Source organism: Engraulis encrasicolus, chromosome 17 (genome assembly GCF_034702125.1).
Source record: "Engraulis encrasicolus isolate BLACKSEA-1 chromosome 17, IST_EnEncr_1.0, whole genome shotgun sequence".
Classification (NCBI taxonomy): domain Eukaryota; kingdom Metazoa; phylum Chordata; class Actinopteri; order Clupeiformes; family Engraulidae; genus Engraulis; species Engraulis encrasicolus.
Genome location: NC_085873.1, coordinates 12,121,203 through 12,141,278, shown reverse-complemented (window position 1 = coordinate 12,141,278; position 20,076 = coordinate 12,121,203). Strand labels below are relative to the sequence as shown.

At 44.1% G+C, this 20,076-nt stretch overlaps 1 protein-coding gene across 2 annotated transcripts in view; it reads left to right on the top strand.

Moving 5' to 3' along the window:
- The window catches only part of pald1a (phosphatase domain containing paladin 1a), a 167,567-nt gene that overhangs the window by 51,738 nt on the left and 95,753 nt on the right, over positions 1 to 20,076 (top strand). For both annotated transcript variants that reach the window (XM_063221753.1, XM_063221754.1), the window contains exons 4-10: positions 1,188 to 1,367; positions 3,360 to 3,527; positions 4,873 to 5,033; positions 10,892 to 10,967; positions 15,657 to 15,883; positions 17,629 to 17,719; positions 19,022 to 19,126. In XM_063221753.1, coding sequence (XP_063077823.1) covers positions 1,188 to 1,367; positions 3,360 to 3,527; positions 4,873 to 5,033; positions 10,892 to 10,967; positions 15,657 to 15,883; positions 17,629 to 17,719; positions 19,022 to 19,126 — 1,008 coding nt within the window. The remainder of the gene's footprint in view (positions 1 to 1,187; positions 1,368 to 3,359; positions 3,528 to 4,872; positions 5,034 to 10,891; positions 10,968 to 15,656; positions 15,884 to 17,628; positions 17,720 to 19,021; positions 19,127 to 20,076) is intronic.

Below are 20,076 nucleotides of genomic sequence, written 5' to 3'. Positions count from 1 at the left end.
TCCATAATTATTGGCACCCCTGGTATATATATGTATATATATATATATATATTATAATATATATATATATATATATATATATATATTATAATATATATATATATATATATATATACCAGGGGTGCCAATAATTATGGAGGGCACTGTGTATATATATATATATATATACACAGTGCCCTCCATAATTATTGGCACCCCTGGTATATATATATATATATATATATATATATATACATACTTATTCTATTCTATAACATAATATAGTTATGACAGTAATGATTACATGGTAACACTTTATTTTAGGGATACATCTATTAGCACTAATACATACAATGTTAATGCCTGCATAAGTAACTTTTAAGGCATGTACTAAGCAAACGCTAAGGCCTACTAGGTCCTTAAATTGGTGATAAATCCCTTATTGTGCATGAACAAGACATTTGTGAATACATGCCTAACAAATATTTGATTTGCTTTGTACATGCCTTACAAGTTACTTATACAGGGACATTGTATGTATTAGTGCTAATACATGTGTCCCTAAATTAAAGTGTTACGGTAGGGACACATACACGCGAATTTGCGAACTTTGCCATTCATTCTTATGAGAGAGGCGAAGGCAAGCGATGGCGAAGCGAAGGCAAGCGATGGCAAGCGACAGCAAGCGAACAGGAGCGAAGCGAAGCGAAATTATTAAAGAAAGTTTAATGTTATGCAAATGAGGAGCGAATTCGCCTGCCACGGCCCAATCAAATCAACAACATAACTGTTCCATTCCATTTGATTCGCTGCGACGACCTGATGACGGTTGAATTTCGCCTCTCTTCGCTTCGCCTTGCTTCGCCTCCTATGTGTCCCTACCGTTACCGATTACATCTTATACGTAGCTTGCTCTGAAACCCTTAGGGTTCCTACTTCATGCACAGTGTACAGTAGTTAATAGTCCTATATTATGTAGTTGTGCAGCACTACAGCAGTTTTATAGTTATATATTTGTATAGTTTTAAAGCCAGGGTTTTTTTGCCTTTATTTTTGACATGACATTGGAGGAGAGACCGGAAATAAGTGGGGAGAGAGAGAGATGAGGAAGGATCGGCAAACGACCTGGGCCGGAATCGAGCCTGGGTTGCCGGCGTATTAATGGCTTGTTTTGAATTTCTCCTCTCCTCTCCTCTCCTCTCCTCTAGGGTTCCTACTTCATGGTCCAGGACGTGTACAGCAAGGCAGACGTGCTGAACACTGCTGCCAGTCACGGGGCGCCCAACTTCCGGCAGGCCAAGGGCACCTACCCAGTGTTTGGCATGGGTCAGCCCAGCCTCAATGGCTTCAAACAGGTCCTGCAGAGGATGCAGGGACATGGCCACGAGGTACACATTTTAAATATATATTTTTAGGGGGTTTTGTGCCTTTTACTTGTGAAATGGTGACAGGAAATGAATCGGGGAGAGAGAGAGATTAGGGAGGATCGGGAGATGACCTCGGGCTGGAGTCGAGCCCTGCTCCCCAGCATAACACTGTGGACCCTTGGCTGTTTCATTCGTAACCAAGGCCACGAGGTGAACACTTTTATTTTAGTAGACATCCTATGGAACAGTGCACCATTTTTCAAAATATGTTCATATTACACAGCATCTTCGAGTGTTAAATAATTGAGTTTTACCTTTGTGCTGATCTACCAGCTATACTCTGATATTACCAGATTCTACTAAAGATTCTTTTAGTTCTGGCAAGATGGCGAACTGGTGACATGAACAGTGGGATGGAACGATGATAATAGACCGTCTCTGATATATCTTCTCAGCAAAACCGAATGGGAGTAGTTGGAACCATTTCATTTTTTTTGTGGAATCCTGTTCAATGATTTACTGATAGTAATAAATTCTTAATAGTTACCAAATGATGAACAAAGTTCAGTAAGAGTGGCAAGTTAACGTCTCGAGTCCAGAAGCATCTGGGCTCTTGTCATTTTTTTTGTTCCTGCAGCCGTAATCCTTAAAGGACACGGTGCAGAAATAGTTGAGCGTTTATGTAAACATTGTCAGTCACTCTGCCTCTAAAAAAAGGTTCCTTGCCCTGGCCACATGTCCCTAAATGGAGAGTGGACTGGGAAGCCGGGCCACGGTAAATTACATAGAGCCAGGGCCAATGCGGCATGCCATAGGGGAGGATGGTGGTGTTCGGCTGGAGCCAGGGAAGTCGACAAGGAGGAACAAAAGGGTCAGCTGTCCTGGGGCCCAGGAAAAGACATCGAAAGGCTGGGAAAACAAATGACAACAGAAACGAGCACTTTTAGGCACCTGGTGCACCATATAGCCTACCTATTTAGCTCATGCATGGTCACTACAGTTTACTTGGCTGAGATGTCCAGCAAAAGGCAGGGAAAGACTGTATTTCCTCCGATTTGGCTTGTTAGTACATTCAGTGTGCTACATTGTATGTGTTGGGTGGGGCCCCTTTCAGATGATTTTGTCCTGGGCCCGGACAAAGTCGTCAGCAGCCCTGACTGTGTCTGTGGCTGTGGCAAGAGCAGTGTTGTGCTGGCACTGTGACTACCTAGCTAGTTCGGAGTGCTGTATTTTTAGGTCTTTTTTTTCTTGAAGAGTAGAGAGAAATACGACCTGTCAGCTTCACCCTCTTTCATTCTGTCTTTCTCGCTCTCTCGATTCCCCATATTCCATCTGTCCTTCCCGCTCTCCTCCCCATTCTCTCTTCATCACAATCCAGTCCCCCCCCCCTCTCCTCCTGCTAGACCAGACCCCCACTCTCTTCCTGCTGGACCAGACCTCTGCCCTCCATCTCTCTCCTCCCCATCTCTTTATTTCTCATCATCCCTCCATTGCTCATTACCTGGCTCTCCGGAGGTGGTTTGGCCTGGTATTGCAATGATCCTGTTTGTTTGTTTGTTTGTTTGTTTGTTTGTTTGTTTGAAGCATGAGGCATATTGCAGATCGACAGACATATTCCTCTAGGGTCGGCACAGACACACGCGCAGACACACGCGCAGACACACGCGCAGACACACGCGCAGACACACGCACACCCCATGTCCATCTAGAGGTTGTAGGGGACAGGTTGCTATCTCCGCTTGCTCTTGTTTGTACTGCTGATCTGATTCCAGGAGAATGGGATATATGAGATATTTGTGTCTCCCTAATCTCTCTCTCTCACTCTCTCTCACTCTCTCTCTCTCTCTCTCTCTCGCTCTCCCCCCCTCCCTCTCCCCCTGTCTCCCTCTCTCTCTCTCTCTCTTTCTCTCTCTCCCTCTCTACCTCTCCCTCTCTCTCTCTCTCTCTGTCTCTCTGTTCCTCTCTCTCCCTCTCTCTCTCTCTCTCTCTCTCTTTCCCCCCCCCCCCCCCCAGGAGATCGTGATGCTGTGTGTGCGTGAAGAGCCGGTGGTGTTCCTGCGCGTGGGGGGCGGGGACTACGTTCCGTACACGCCGCGCCGCAAGGAGAACCTCCACGAGAACCTGCACGACCTGGAGCCCCAGCACACCGCAGAGGGCCTGGAGGTCACCATCAGGAAGGAGGTCTGTGTCTGTGTCTGTGTCTGTGTCTGTGTCTGCATGTGCGTGTCTGCATGTGTGTGTGTGTCTGTGCTTTTGTGTGTGTGTGTGTCTGTGCTTTTGTGTGTGTGTGTGTCTGTGCTTTTGTGTGTGTGTGTGTCTGTGCTTTTGTGTGTCTGTGTGTCTGTGCGTGTCTGTGCATGTGTGTTTGTCTGTGCGTGCATGCGTTTGTGTGTCTTTGCGTGTGTGAGCGGTATGTGCACGTGTGTCTGTGTGACCCCCAGGACATAGCAGAGAGTCTGGAGGTCACTATTGGGAAGGAGGTGCGTGGGTGGGTGTGTGTGTGTGTGGGCCTGTGTATCCCCCAGGACAATGCAGAGAGCCTGGAGTTCTCCACCAGGAAAGAGTGTGTGTGTGTGTGTGTGCGTGTGCGTGTGCGTGTGCGTGTGCGTGTGTGTGTGCGTGTGCGTGTGCGTGTGCGTGTGCGTGTGCGTGTGCGCGTGCGTGCGTGCGTGCGTGCGTGCGCCCTTTTGTTTGCACTTGTGTGTGAAACTGTTTGCAAATCTGTGATTGTGCGTGTGTGCATGCATGTGTGAACTTGCACATGAACCTGTGCGTGTGTGCACTCATGTCCACACTTCAGCAAGTCTAAACCCCTTTATCCCTAGTGCAGGGATGCCACACGCAAACAGGAAAATAGTAGCCAATGCCATTACTCAATTATTGTCTTTAGAGGGGCTTTTTCATATGAAAAGTAAAAATACAAAAAAATCTCGAAGGGCACTTTTGTTGTTTTTCTTTCCCCATGTCTTGATCTCCACCCAAGCTCTAATGGCAGTTTAGAGGCCATATAACATGCTATGCTATATTTGAATGACACTTAAGGTTAAAATGGAAGGCCCACTTGTGGTGCATCTTTCACAGGAAAGGATAAAAACAGATCTAACCACATACAGCGCTAGATATATGGCTTAAAGAATAAAAATGGCCAAGGACGGGAACCAAGGACACAGAGGGATGCCCAACAAAAAAAAAAACCCTCAAGCAGAACGAATGATTTTCTGGACATTGCAGAGCTCGTTATTTTAAAGTGCATTACATTTAGCTGATGGGCTTACGCTACCGTTATATACAGTTAGAATAATAACCATCTGACCAGCTGCATTTCATTACAAGTGCACCATTTGAGATCCAGCATTTGTGTTGGAGGAGCGGAGTTCTCTTCCAGGAACATAAGTTCTTAGTATGCCCTTCAGATAAGCTGGAGCCGTTCCTGCGGTGGTTTGTTTATCTCAGCAAATACCATGTGCTCTGAGCCGCTGAAACCATTAACTATCAACTGACTAAAAAACTATCTGCCTCCTTTCAGCTGCACGACTTTTCCAAGTTGAACGAGAACGTGTTCTACGTCTACAACGACATTGAGCACTTCAAGGATGAGCCCCAGAAGATCTCCATCACCTGCGAAGAGGACATCCACATCACTGAAGAGGTCTACAAGAGACCTGTCTTCACAATGCCTACATACAGGTGTGTGCGCGTGTGCGTGTGTGTGTGTGTGTCCACATCACTGAGGAGGTCCAGAGTATGAGGTGTTGAGTGTATGAAGTGGTCTTGGATGGTGTTACTCTTCCAGCAGTTCCCTTATGGCAGGGGTCAGGAACCTATGGCTCTAGAGCCACATGTGGCTCTTTTGGGAACTGTATATGGCTCTTACTTATCTGGGGTTGCCAACCATCCCTTGAAATACGGAACGGTCCTATATTTATAAATAAAAGTACAGGTTCCATATTGAATTGAAACGGGACATGGGACGTTAAAATGCAGGAAATTACATCTAAGAAATACAACATTTTCGGGGGGAGGACTACCAGACCCTCGCCATAATGAAGTTGACAGTTGGCAGCCCTCTACTTACATGTTATCAATTAAAGCAATAACTTGACAGTACACTCTAAGATTGTTGGGTTTAATTGAAATACATGCTTTTAATTGTATTCAGTGTTTTTAAAATGGTATGGCTCTCGTGAAATTTTCTTTTTAAAAATTTGGCGTTTATGGCTCTCTCCACCAAAAAGGTTCCTGACCCCTGCCTTATGGGTTCATGCTGCCCATTCACAAATGTTAACCTTTTCATGAATATTCACCACTACCATCAAATTCTTCCTTATCAAAGTATTCATTATGACTGGGAAAATTGCACTTGTCATAAATGAAAAGGTGGTTCTTCTCCATGTCTGCCATTTTGAATTTCCAGAAATAAGCATGTTAAACTGAAAAAACATACTGTAATCTGGTCATATTAACAAATGTTACTAAACGTTATTATTTAGTAATTATTCAGGAAAAGATCACATTTGGCAGGACACTTTCAATCAGCAGCGTAGTTGCCATACCTACTCTGGCCACCATCCTACACACAAAAAAAATCACTCCAAAGATGGAGACACATTTTCCCCAGTTCATTTACTTTATTTAATTGTATCTGCTGCCTACTTGCATATAGATACATACAGCATTTGTAATTTTATTCAGTCTCTTCTGTAAATGGCAGTCATCCATCTGTGTGTGTGTTTGTGTGTGTGCGTGCATGTGTGTGTGTTTTATCACTGCGGAAGTGCATTCTTCATGCCGACCTTTTGCACCACTGTGTGCAATGGCTTTATGTCCTGCATTTGCAAGGTGCCAATGTCCCCGTCTGACATTTCCAATATTGCTATGGAAAGCAACACTCTTAAACCCTCATTGTTTGCATGCGTCGTTTCATTGGGCACCGACACACTAAAACACATGCACGCAATCGCGCACCCGCATGTGTACACACATGCACACAGTCTCGCACACACAGTCTCACAAACACACACACTCACTCTCTCTCTCTCTCCCCCTCTCCTTCGCGCGAGCACTCACACACTCGCGCACACACTCGCGCACACACTCGCGCACACACTCGCGCACACACTCGCGCACACACTCGCGCACACACTCGCGCACACACTCGCGCACACACTCGCGCACACGCTCGCGCACACACTCGCTCGCGCACACACTGGCGCGCACGCACGCACACACACACACACACACACATACACACACACACACACACACACACACACACACTGCTCTACACTGGACTGCCAAAGCTTGCGCCTGCAGTGACTTGGTGAAAGGTCAGCCAAATTGGATGTGTGCTTTTGTTTCTCCAGCTCCGCAACCCTGATCGCCAATAGCAACTGCCGAGCTGCACAGCGAAGACTTGTAGTGCTGGTCTGGTCTCTGTTTGGACGCTCAGTCGCAGTCTGTTTTAATGAATAGCAAACACTTCTTGTCAGTTTTAGTATTTATGCAAGAAAACAAGGCATCCTCTTACTGTCAGGTGAAGTAGCCTACCTAAAGAAAGTCCATGATGTGAGGATGTGTGTGTGTTATGATGTGTTTGGAAGTGTCAAGGCTCTGGTTACAAAAAAGGCATCATGCTAATGTGGGGTGGCGAATTACCTAATGCAAGTCTATGATGATGTTTTTTTTAAGTGTGTCGAAGCCCTGGTTTCATTATTTGAAGATTAAGGTTCGGTATAGTACACAATAAGTTGAAGTATTTCTTATTGATACATACACTATACAAGCAGGACATAATAAAGTTATACCAAAAATGTTCCATATGATAATCAAGATAAGCGATGCTACGCATCACCAATACATCAAGTGGGATCAATTCTGGTCTCCTAAGTAGCCGTGACTTTCCCATTGACCTCCATTCAGTGTGAATCCCCACTACTGTAGTCTCCTAAAGCAGTGATTCCCAACGTTTTTTGTCCTGCGTACCCCCTAAGCTTTTTTGTTGTACCATTAGTACCCCCTCATCCATGCCCTATGGCTCTTCCTGTATCCGAATGTGACTATGCTCCATACATTTGTTATTTCTACATTTTTCCAAGTACCCCCTGCAGTGTGCTCACGTACCCCTAGTGGTCCACGTACCCCTGGTTGGGAAACACTGTCCTAAAGAGCCATTGCAGCCATATTAGAGACATTAGAAAAGGTAGAGATGAATCAAGCCCTTACTTTTCCAGGATCCATGTGACGCCAGGTGAACGCCCCTTTAGGTCACCAGTGGAGGTTGATAGTAGATGGAGTTCCTTTAGCGCTGTAGATGGTGGTAGCGCACATCTTATGCAAGCTACCACCAAACGCCACAGAAAGAGAAGGAGGGGACAACGCCCCCTGAGGAGAGCGAATTTAAGCACGCGCTTTTACATTACTCAGGCCTGGTTTTATCGGTGTCTACTAAAAAAATATCTGGTTATACTGCCAGTGTTATTGATATACTACCTCTTCAACGCATCGTCTAATCTGCCTTACCACTTCTCCATATACACCCCTCCTCACTCACTCCACTCACTCAGACTCACATACGCACGCAGGCACGCAGGCACGCACGCACGCACGCACGCACGCACGCACTTTCTCTCTTTCTCTCTTTCTCTCTCTCTGTCTCTCTCGCTCTTTCTCTCCCTCCTTCATGGGCATGGGGAGAATGTTATGTCACCCCCTAGTGGTGTGAATGGTTACGACTGATGGGCTATGCAGAGCAGTATTTACAATGTATTTATCAGCTGTTTAAAAATGCCTGCAGCTGACTCGAAGATGTAACCAGGACATAACTAAGCAGAGATTTCACCCCTTTTTCATGCAATGCATCATAGGAATTAAGAATAAGGCTTTACTGTACAGTACACAAATAGGGACACTTGCAATAGCGGTGCTTTCTCACAAACCAAGCAGCTTAGCTTAGCCGCAGTTCATGAACGCTCACCCTCTTTTAGAGCCACTGATGGGACAAAATCATCTTAATACATACAATGTTATAGGGCTCCAATTCTGGGGCCCCTTTCTCTGGGCCCTGCACAGTCTGATATTTGTCCCATTCCCCCATCGCCCTGTCACTGGGCCTGCCCTTGCCGACCCATTTCCCCTCACCACCTCTGTGCTTATTTTTGTGTACATGTGTGCGTGTGTGTGTGTGCCTGTGTGCGCGCGTGCGTGTGCGTGTGTCCGTGCGTCTGTGCGCACGGGCTGATTGTTTTGTGTTTTGACCAGGCCCAGTGCAGGGCCCTCCAAAGGCTGTCCACAATATCCTGTTTGTAATCAGATCAAGACTCTCCCATGTTGTTTACTGCGGTGGGACTGGGGACTTCAGCCATTACTAGGTCATGTGAACATGCATCTCGATCACTGCGCAGATCAGGGCCCCTGACCGCTTTGTCCGGGCCCGAGACAAAGTCTTCTGAAGGCTCCCCTCACCCCCAATACATGCTGTGATGTACCAAGGACCCAAGTCTAGGCCCCTCCTCTCCCTGGGCCTGGGACAACTGACCCCTTTGTCCACCCCATGTCTAGTTCCCTGGCTGTTCTTTTGTGTCACCGTTTGAAGGATCAGTCTCCCAAAAGAGGTCCCTCACAGCTGCTTGTGATGCCCCTGTGATGTCAGAGGCCACACACACATATGGGCATGCCTAAATACACACACACACACACACACACACACACACACACACACACACACACACACACACACACACACACACACACACACACACACACACTAGTGTGGTAGTACTCCGGAACGGTCTTAAGATTTATTTTACGTGGTCTTGACGTTGTCTTGACTACATCACTCAGACACACACACACACACACACACACACACACACACACACACACACACACACACACACACACACACACAAATAAATTACTCTTACACACACACACACACACACACACACACACACACTAGTGTTGTAGTACTCCAGAACGGTCTTAAGACTTATTTCACGTGGTCTTGGCGTTGTCTTGACTACATCACACACACACACACACACACACACACACACACACACACACACACACACACACACACACACACACACACACACACACACACACACACACACACACACAAATAAATTACTCTTACACACACACACACTCTCACACACACACACACACACACAAATAAATTACTCTTACACACACACACACACACACACACACACACACACACACACACACACTAGTGTTGTAGTACTTAAGAACGGTCTTAAGATTTATTTCACGTGATCTTGGCGCTGTCTTGACTACATCACACACACACACACACACACACACACACACACACAGCGCACGCACACACACACACACACACACACACACGCGCACACACACACACATACACACGCGCACACACACACACACACACACACACAAATAAATTACTCTTACTCTTACACACACACACACACACACACACACACACACACACACACACACACACACACACACACACACACACACACACACACACACACACACACACACACACACACACACACACACACACACACACACACGCTTGTTTCCATGTGTGCCATATGCCAATTCTAGCAGCAGAGGAATGCCTGGGACTCTGACTATGTAGTCAACAAACCTCCAGAGAAACACTCTTATCATTTCTTTCCACGTCTCTCCGGGGTAGTTTAGTTTCCAGACCAACCTTTGTCCCTTTATCCTCGGACACAGCAAGACGGCCATCTTAAAACCATGGAGACCAACTCAAAAACCATGGATGAGCCTTTTTCCCCGCCTGCTATTTACAAAGATATCTTTGTTGCATTATAATAAAAATGCAGAAAACTGTAATGGATATAGCATACTGTATGTAATCACACAGATATTGTTGTGGTTCATCTTCATCTTTAAACTAAGCGTATTACCATTCAGATCAGCTTCATACCATTCCCTACTGCTGAAAACATTTTTGCTGCAAATATTTGTCAATTTGGACCAACTTGTAAGTGGTTGTAGCTTTTTTTGCCTCCTGGGGGTGGCTGAGATAAACATTGTAGTAACATTGTTTATTGTCGTGAGTAGTTGGCCTGACTGGTGTGTGTGTTTGTAGCTTTCAATTTGTCAGTTTATTTATAAATCACTTTTCAAAGAAACAGTAGATGGCCAGATCACGGCAACTCGTGAAGGGGCCAAACGAAGAGTATAAAGAAACATGCACATTTTATGTGCTGGAAGTGCGAGATGATAATATTTTACAAAACATAGTGGTTGGAAATAAATGTAAATGTGGATGATGACTCTGAAATGAGGGAATGGAGTGCAACAATTAAATATACTGTGTATATATAATCAAGGCTCGAGTTGTAGGGGGATGCGGGGGGATGACATCCCCCCTACAATGAAAATGGTCAAAAATCATCCCCCTCTAAAATGGGCATCCCTTCTTCACATATTTTGTTAAAATTGCACTTTTAACAACTACATTAAAGTTTTAATGAGACAGTAATTTCGATTAATGCCTGTTGTCTGGTGTGCAGGTATCACAGACTGCCCTTACCTGTGGAAGGAGCACCACTTGAGGCGGACTTTGATGCCTTCGTGAATATCCTCAGGGTGAGTCAACTTTTTGATGCTTTTAACATCAACGCATATCAAAGGAGAATTCTGGCCACTTTCCACATGCTATGTGTTGGTCATGCTACCCTTGACTTCTCAGCCTTTTTCTGAGATCCTGGCCATTCAAATGGGAGGCATGGATTGTTAACATTTTTGTTTTGAAGAACATCGCCACATATTCTAAATATCATCCCAAAAGGAATGCAACATCAGCAGACACCTTACCAAACACCATAATATCTTTTGGGATGATGTTTGGAGTGTGACACTTGACACGGTGTGACACAAAACAAAATGTAAATAAACAATGTAATGGACTCAAATGAACCCTTCAGGAACGCTGCTTGCACATCTCTTTGGGTCTTTGTCCAAAACCTCTGTCTACTGGTGAGAGCAAGAAACGCAATTTCAAATTATTTGTATGACCAGTGCATGTAAAGAAATTGACAATAAAACTTGACTTGACTTGACTAAAGTTTAGTTTAAAGCTTAAAGTTAAGTTTCTCCTGTCTAGGAAGCAAGCATGTGTGAGCAGAGTAGGCAATTATTCACCGGCTAAAAATGTCCAAGAACATCTGTGTAGCGTCAGAGGTGGTTGGCAGGAAGGTGTGAACACGGAGACTGGTTCCCTTAGCTCCAGTATGGTGTGCTGTCTTAAATCAGCAGATAGAAGAATCCTGCTCACAGACCATGTTGCAAGCAATTTACAGCCTGTTGAAATATTTCAATGTTTTGGTCTCATCAGACCTTCTGTCAGCTAAATTCAAATCTAGGAATCTTGCAGGTGCCACAACCACCTGCTGTTCCATGCTTTAAAAAAAAAAATCATGCGTCCGTGCGTGCGTGCGTGCGTGCACGACTGCATGTGTATTTGTGTCTGTGTGTGTGTGTGTGTGTGTGTATGTGTGTGTATGTGTGTGTGTGTGTGTGTGTGTGTGTGTGTGTGTGTCTGTGTCTGTGGCTGTGTGTGTGTGTGTGTGTGTCTGTGTCTGTGTCTGTGTCTGTGTCTGTGTCTGTGTGTCTGTCTGTGTCTGTGTCTTGTGTCAGTGTTTGTCTGTCCTGGATGTGCTAATTTAAGAACATATGGGTTGTTGTACATGTCCACGCAGTTGTTTTGAACTTCTTTATGGTGTCACCATAAGATCACCATTTTTACTACTGCAACTTATGAATAGAGCTTTAACATTGGTACCATTTAACTCGTAATAACTCGCTGTTTAATCCCACCTTTGGAGCTGCTGACAAAAATATTGGACATGATTACACGATAGAACCTCAGCTCCTTTAGCAGAATAAAAGTGACTCACAGTAGCAGATAAAAAACAATTTATTGACACAGTGTCCATCACAGATGTGTTTCTGTTTGAGCTTGATCTTGAGCTTGCGTTTTTTTGTGTGCTTAAACCCATTTATGCCTAAAACACATGCAAGGAATGTCTGCTAAATGGCTGAGCAAGTTTTGGGAAAAGGTACTGTCAGTTTAGCGGAATCGAAATATCTCAGCCTCTGGAGCACGTAAAGAAATGAAATGAATTGTATTTAAAAGCTAAGACCCCCAGCTTGCATTAGAGCATTTTCATTCAGCTCTCTAACATGCCAACATTTTAATAAAATCCTAATACTGCATTCTCTAATACTGCTAATACTGCTAGTAGGGTCAATGTTGCACTATCCAGCTATGCATGGGTTAAGCAAAGACTTGCACCCCCCTCTCTAGCTATGAATCTCCATGTTTCCATATTTCTAATCTCCATGTTTCCATCTCTCTCTCTCTCTCTCTCTCTCTCTCTCTCTCTCTCACTCACTCACTCACTCACTCACTCACTCACTCACTCACTCACTCACTCACTCACTCACTCACTCACTCACTCACTCACTCACTCACTCACTCACTCACTCACTCACTCACACTCACACTCACACTCACACTCACACTCACACTCACACTCACACTCACACTCACACTCACACTCACACTCACACTCACACACACACACACACACACACTCTTGTGCTCTTACTCTCTCTGTTGCTGTCTCTCTTCTCCTCCTCTCTTCAATATTTTCCGCCTCTTTAGAGTCTGTGGCTTCTTGTGTGCCACGTCTTATTTTGGTGAGGCATGTGCTCATCAGAATGGGGAAATGGGGCCTTGGAATGCCTTCTTTGGTCAAGGCACTTTCAGAAATGTATCGATGTGGCATGTTCACTGACGGCCCTGGCGATCTGTCAGTTTATCTCCCTCTGTGTCTGGGTTGAAAGAAGTGACTTCATTTCTTGATGCACTGCAGTGTCTGTGTCTGTGTCTGTGCCTGTGTCTGTGTCTGTGCCTGTGCCTGTGCCTGTGCCTGTGCCTGTGCCTGTGTCTGTGTCTGTGCCTGTGTATTTGTCTGTGTCTGTGTCTGTGTCTGTGTCTGTGTCTGTGTCTGTGTCTGTGGGTGAGATGAAGGCTCATTTCTCATCCCCCCCACCACAAAGGAAGACTTCTATTCTATCTCCATGCAGGGGACACCCAGCCTCTCCCATTGTCGGGACCCCTGTAGACCCCTGCCAACCCTTGACTACCTCCATCTCTTTTAATATGGTTACTCTTGCTGAAACAGTATCCTCTATAAAATGCCCCCCATTTCCATGTCTGTTCTATTCTATTCTATTCTATTCTATTCTATTCTATTCTATTCTACTCTATTCTATTCTATCTCCATGCAATAGACCCCAAGCCTCTCCCAGCGTTGTGACCCCTCCGGGCTACCGTCTTCTAAACTTTCTTATGATTACTATTTTTTACTATTTTATTTACTACAAACCCCAACTCCGATGAAGTTGGGACGTTTGGTAAACAGTGAATAAAATCAAAATGCTATCATTTTCAAAACATTCAATCTATTCATTAGATGGAGAATAGTGAAAAGACAACATATTAAGTGTTAAAACCAAGAAAAAATATTGTTTCGGGGGACATATGTACTCATTTCTAATTTGATAAATCCAACACGTCTCAAAAGAGTTGGGACGGGGATCAGTGAAATTTAGTAAACATCCAAATAAGATAAAACAACAAAGAAGAACATTTCAAAATGAATTGTACTGACGGACAATATACGTGTCCAGGTATAAGATCATCACAGAGAGGCTGAGTCACTCAGAATTAAAGATGCAAATGGAATAATTACCATAGTTATTACATACATTTTTGAATTCCCTTTGATTTACCACGATTGAGTGTATATAAGACATATTTTTGTGAATAAAATCATTGTATAGGTTCATGACATCATGAAATATATATTGACTGTAGTCTCACTCTAATTCCTGGAGTGCTAGAGCTATTGAAAATTGACCATATTAAGAATGCTTAATGCGTGCAAATGATACAGGGGTGTAACATTCTCCTAAGCACCTGAGCTCACTTGAAATAGACCCAGAAGACATGGGAAACTGTCCTTTGCTTACAGAAGTCAGCAGAAGTTGTAGAAGTCCATTCTTTTTGACAATAATAGAGCATGGCACATCCTGTGCTACAGTGAAAATGGACCATCCAACTTGTGTTAGTGCTAGCTTCAAAAGTCAGCCTCCATGATGGCATGCGGGTGCAGTAGTGCATTGGTTAAGATGTTCTCACTCATCTGTAGAGTTAAATACAGTGCTGAATGGTATAAATGGGTTTTAAACAGCATGCAAAGCCACTCATGCATTATATTTTGAAGGGAGATCTTCGATTACTGCCACATAGTAAGGTCAAATTGCATTCTCTACTATGTTTTAACAGTTTGGCTCCATCATAAGGACCAGCAGGTGATAAAATGGTGGGTTTTTGGTCAAGACCTGTCACACTGTAAGCACTACAGAAAGGAAAACATTGCAAAACATGACAAGGAATACACCCACCATTTAAGCTGGTGAAATCATGTCCAAGATAGGAATTAACACTGTTTTTTATATAAAATCATCTCATCGGTTAATGTATTTAACTGTTAAGTGTTGTCTTTTGTTTTGTTTTTAGTCTTCCTCGACATTTGCTGCCATTTATTGTCCCCGTCCCAACTCTTTTGAGACGTGTTGGATTTATCAAATTAGAAATGAGTACATATGTCCCCCAAAACAATATTTTTTCTCGGTTTTAACACTTAATATGTTGTCTTTTCACTATTCTCCATCTAATGAATAGATTGAATGTTTTGAAAATGATAGCATTTTGATTTTATTCACTGTTTACCAAACGTCCCAACTTCATCGGAGTTGGGGTTTGTACTATTGCAGCTTTTCTGATTACTGCTATTCAATATAACTCGGTTGTTTCCTCCACTTATTTGCCTCCATCAACATCTCTTTTAATACGATTACTTTTACTTTTACTTATACACTATTATTACCATTACTATTACTTAATATTGTATCCTCTTTTCAATTTCCCCCCATTCCCATGCCTATTCTATTCTATTCTATTCTATTCTATTCTATTCTATTCTATTCTATTCTATTCTATTCTATTCTTTAGCAGATCCCCAGCCTTTCCCAGTGTTGTGACTCCTCCAGACCCTCCTCTTTACTAGTAGTTTTTTACTATTATTATCACCTTGTGGTGAAGCTTTACTTGCAAAGAGACACAATAAAGGCTTTCTATTCTGTTACTGTTATTACTAAAATGTTTATTAATGCTATACTGTTTTTATTGTTGTCATTTGCCAGGCAACCCCCAGCCTGTCCCAGCGACGCGACCCCTCCAGGCCCCTGCCGGCCCTCCTCTTCAGCTGCCAGGTGGGGGTGGGGCGCACCAACCTGGGCATGATCCTGGGCACGCTGGTGATCAACCGCCTCCAACCCCAAACGGACCCACATACGGACCCGGACGCGGCCACGGACCCAGGCCAGGGCACAGATGCGGATAATAATAACCCTGTGGCTGAGCAGCCAGAGTGAGTAGACCACCCTCAAACTGCTTACTTGCGACTCTATACAACACTGTCGGATGGTCTTTGGCCAGTCTAGATTGATATTTTAAAAATATATATTTTTTAGGGTTTTTTGCCTCTGTTGTTTGACAGGACAGTGGAGTGCAGACAGGAAAAGAGAGAGGGGAGATGGGTAATGATGGAGATGGATAAAGACAGATTGGTAATGATCAGGAAATAACCTAGTCCGAACCATGACGCGGGTCCACAGTGCTTTTATTTGAAGGTTCTTTTGGTTTACAGCAGTCATCTAGTGCATCTATGCATCTTGTCAGCAGTGCAGTACAAGAACACATAGTCAGTACACTGTATCCGTAAAGTGGAGATGGTGCTCAAGGGCTTCTAGCCTGTCAAATAGAATTCCTTTCATTGTCACTGCGCACAATGTACATACCGTATGTACTGTATGTACGCACATTCAATGATGTTGAAATCCACTTTATCTCCAGTATAGACGTGCATGTCAATAACACAATAGTGGATGAAAAGTTAGAGAATTCCAATGCAGAAAGCCGTTAAAAAAAGTTAAAACTGTTGTTTCTATGCTGATGACGTCCTTTCCCTTTTTACCGCTGGGCTTTTCAAAAGCTTCCTGTGGCTCGCTGTTGTGTTGCTATGTAGCGCGGAGTGGACCCCAAAGGGGCTGAAGCATGAAACTGTGAAAAGGCATTGTGGTGTATTCAAGTTGCCCTACATTACATGCCATTAGCTCTCAGTGTGACTCTGTCTCCTTTGGCGCATAATTTGCAGTTTTCCCCCATTAAACATGTAACACCTCTCTTTAGATTTCAAGTGATGCTGTACCATGTCTGGGAATAAGTTCCCCCCCCCGAGTTAATTGATTGAGTTTTAACTTTCAACAGCTGGAAGTACTGGAGAGTCTGGCAGTGCACATTTTATTTTATTTTTTAGCAGACAGCTGGACCCAGACGATTCAATGATAATTGCTCGCTTGTAACTAGAAGTAGCATGACCATAGAATGGCTGAGGGAACAGAAGAAAGGTAAAACTCAATTATTTAAATTTGAAAATTGGCAGAAATGGTACAGTATCGCTTAAATGAAATCCCTAATACATCCTTGAGTTGTGATCACAATGGCCTTGGCCCCACGGAAGCACGGAAGCTAAAAATATCCTATTTGCTTATGAAATCAAATGAATATAGGATGATTGTGTTTTACAGAACCTAGAAAGTAAGACTACAGAGACCTGATAAAATAAAATGCCATTTTGCTTGGCTGTATGTATGGTATATGGAGCCTACAACAGCAGTCATTGCCAGGCATGTTTACATTGATTCTAACAAGCCCTTTGGGCTCAATTACAGTATGTATGCGTCTTATCATTAATGGCTACATGAAGGCAGACTTGCAATTGGCCAGTGGTATACCAAGCAGGCAATTCGGATGAGTAAAGCTGTGAGCTGCAATCTCTTTATGAGATGAATGTTGTGCGTGTGGGCATGTGTGTGAGAGAGACAGATGGTGTGTTGTTTCGTTAACCTGTAGGGCTAACGTGTGTGTGTCTGTGTGTCTGTGTGTCTGTGTGTGTGTGCGTGCGTGCGTGCGTGCGTGCGTGCGTGCGTGCGTGCGTGCGTGCGTGCGTGCGTGCGTGCGTGCGTGCGTGCGTGCGTGCGTGCGTGTGTGCGTGCGTGCGTGTGTGCGTGCGTGTGTGTGTGCGTGCATGGTCGTGTGCGCGTTTGTTTGCAGGTCTGACCAGGCTGAGGATGTGAAGCCCCAGTTTAGAGTCATCCAGGCGCTTATCAGCAGACTGCAGAATGGACAGAAGATTCTGGATGAGGTGAGGCTGAGACCTTGGGTTAATCAAATGGTATTATTAATGAACTAGAAAAGCACTCTGAGAGACACCCTCGAACACCAACAAACTCAGACGAGCACATAATCTCCTTGGTGTAGGTCAAAATTATCATTATTGATTAATGGAAATGTGTAAATTAATGAAAAAGGTAAATTAATCATTATTAATTAATGAAAATGTGAAAGCTGCCATGCTGAAAGTTAGCCGTCTTGAAATCATTATTCAGTTCATGTATCTATTATCAAGTATAGGTACAAGAGGTTTGGAGAATATACATTCACATATTCAATATCATGCAAATGATACAATTGTGACAAACCAGCTGCTGGTATACCTCCATTAGAGTGGAGGCATATCTGAAGGGTCAGGTATGTATGTAAGGGTTCGCGGCTGATGTGGTTAGAACTCTGGCGATGTGCGCAGCATGGAGACAAAGTGCCCTTTGGCAGACATTAACCTTGTGGAACTGGTTGACCTCGAAGGCAGTTATCCCTGTAAGAATGGACATCCCACTTGTCTGCCGTTAGGATAGAGTATTTTTTAAAAATCTTCTACTGTCTGTAAAGTTGTAGGAACCATACCAACTGCACCAGAAGCTAGTGAGCAACTTGTACGCTTCTCTATTGGACGTGCACAACTTGTATGCGCCTAACATCAGTGTGATGATTTAATTTTCCATTAGATAATATGATTCTTACAACGGTATCCCTTAGATAGCGTCGGCATTCCAAACAAAGATGCTACGCGCGTCTAAGTTAGACACTTGACCAGTCTCACGGAATTATTGGTCACCCCATCAGCCAATTAGAAAAGGGGCTTCCGTTATGAAGGCAGTTATGTTATTATAGACACACTACTGTTCATCGTTGCCTTACTAATGTGTAATTGTTGACTTAGTAGTATTCATCACATGTTTAAGTAAAATTTCTGAATTGAAAATTGAGTCTCCACCTGTTTTGTCTCCATCTATCCATGCATCATATCTCCATCCTCTCTACCCCTCATCCATCTAACCACCTACCATTCTTTTTCCATCCATCCATCCATCCATCCATCCATCCATCCATCCATCCATCCATCCATCCATCCATCCATCCATCCATTGGTTCATATCTTTCTCTCCGTCTGTCCATTGGTCAATGTGCACATCCTTCTATCCATACTGTGTCTCTTTCCATCGATCCATCCCTAATCTGTCCATCCTCTCTCTCTGTCTCTCTCTCTCTCTCTCTCTCTCTCTCTCTCTCTCTCTCTCTCTCTCTCTCCATCTGTCCACACCTGCAGGTGGATGAGGCGATCTCTCTGTGTTCTGAGATGCACAGTATAAGAGAGACCATCTTTGACAACAAGAAGAAACTGGAAGGCATCGGGGAGGACTACCAGTTCCAGGTCAGCTCATTACATTACATTACATTGCATTTAGCAGACTCTTTTTAACCAAAGAGACTTAGAATCGAGGACATGCACATAGCCTACACTTGCAGATACAAATAGCTCAGGAAATATTCAAAACAGTGAGTGCAGATGCCAAGTAGGGTTAGTTTTTTTTAAGTACATTAGCACAGGGATACTTAGAGTGCACACATACACAGACAACATGCCATAGAGTCTACCCAGTTCCCCTGATGTGTTCCTGTTCTCTCTCTCTCGCTCTCTCTCGCTCTCTCTCGCTCTCTCTCGCTCTCTCTCGCTCTCTCTCTCTCTCTCTCTCTCCTTTCATTTCTTCATTCCTCTCTTTCTGTCCATCTCTCTTTGGGGACGACTACCAGTTCCAGGTCAGCTCCCCTGATGTGATGAGTCTGCCCTGGCCTTTCATACCTTGCTTCCCCTTTCTCTCATTTAATTTCTTCATTTCTCTCATTCTGTCCATCTCTCTTTCTTCATTCCTCTCATTCTGTCCATTTCTGTTTCTGCTTTTCTATCTTTGAATGTACCCCTTTCTCCCTGTCTCTCTGTCTGTCTCTCGATATATACAGTATGTGGGGAGTAGGGCCGGATTAAGATGGCCTGGGGCCCCTAGGCCACAGGTTGCTGTAGGTCCCCATGGAAGGAAATTTTGCGCTATATTTACATAGACAGTGTCAGAATTGCGAGCTAGGTATTAAGGATGATAAGTCTACCAACTGTATGAAAGATTATTAATCAAAACTGTACTCAACACGACAAGTGCATTTTTCAGTATTGCATCTTGTGACAATTCTGCAGTCTTTCATTTTTCGCCAGTGGGGGCCCCTAGGCTGCAGCCATATCTAGCCTGTTAATCCATCTTTGATGGGGAGTAGGTACAGGTCAGCTTCCCTGATATATGAGTCTGCCCAGATACGAATCTGCCGTTCCTC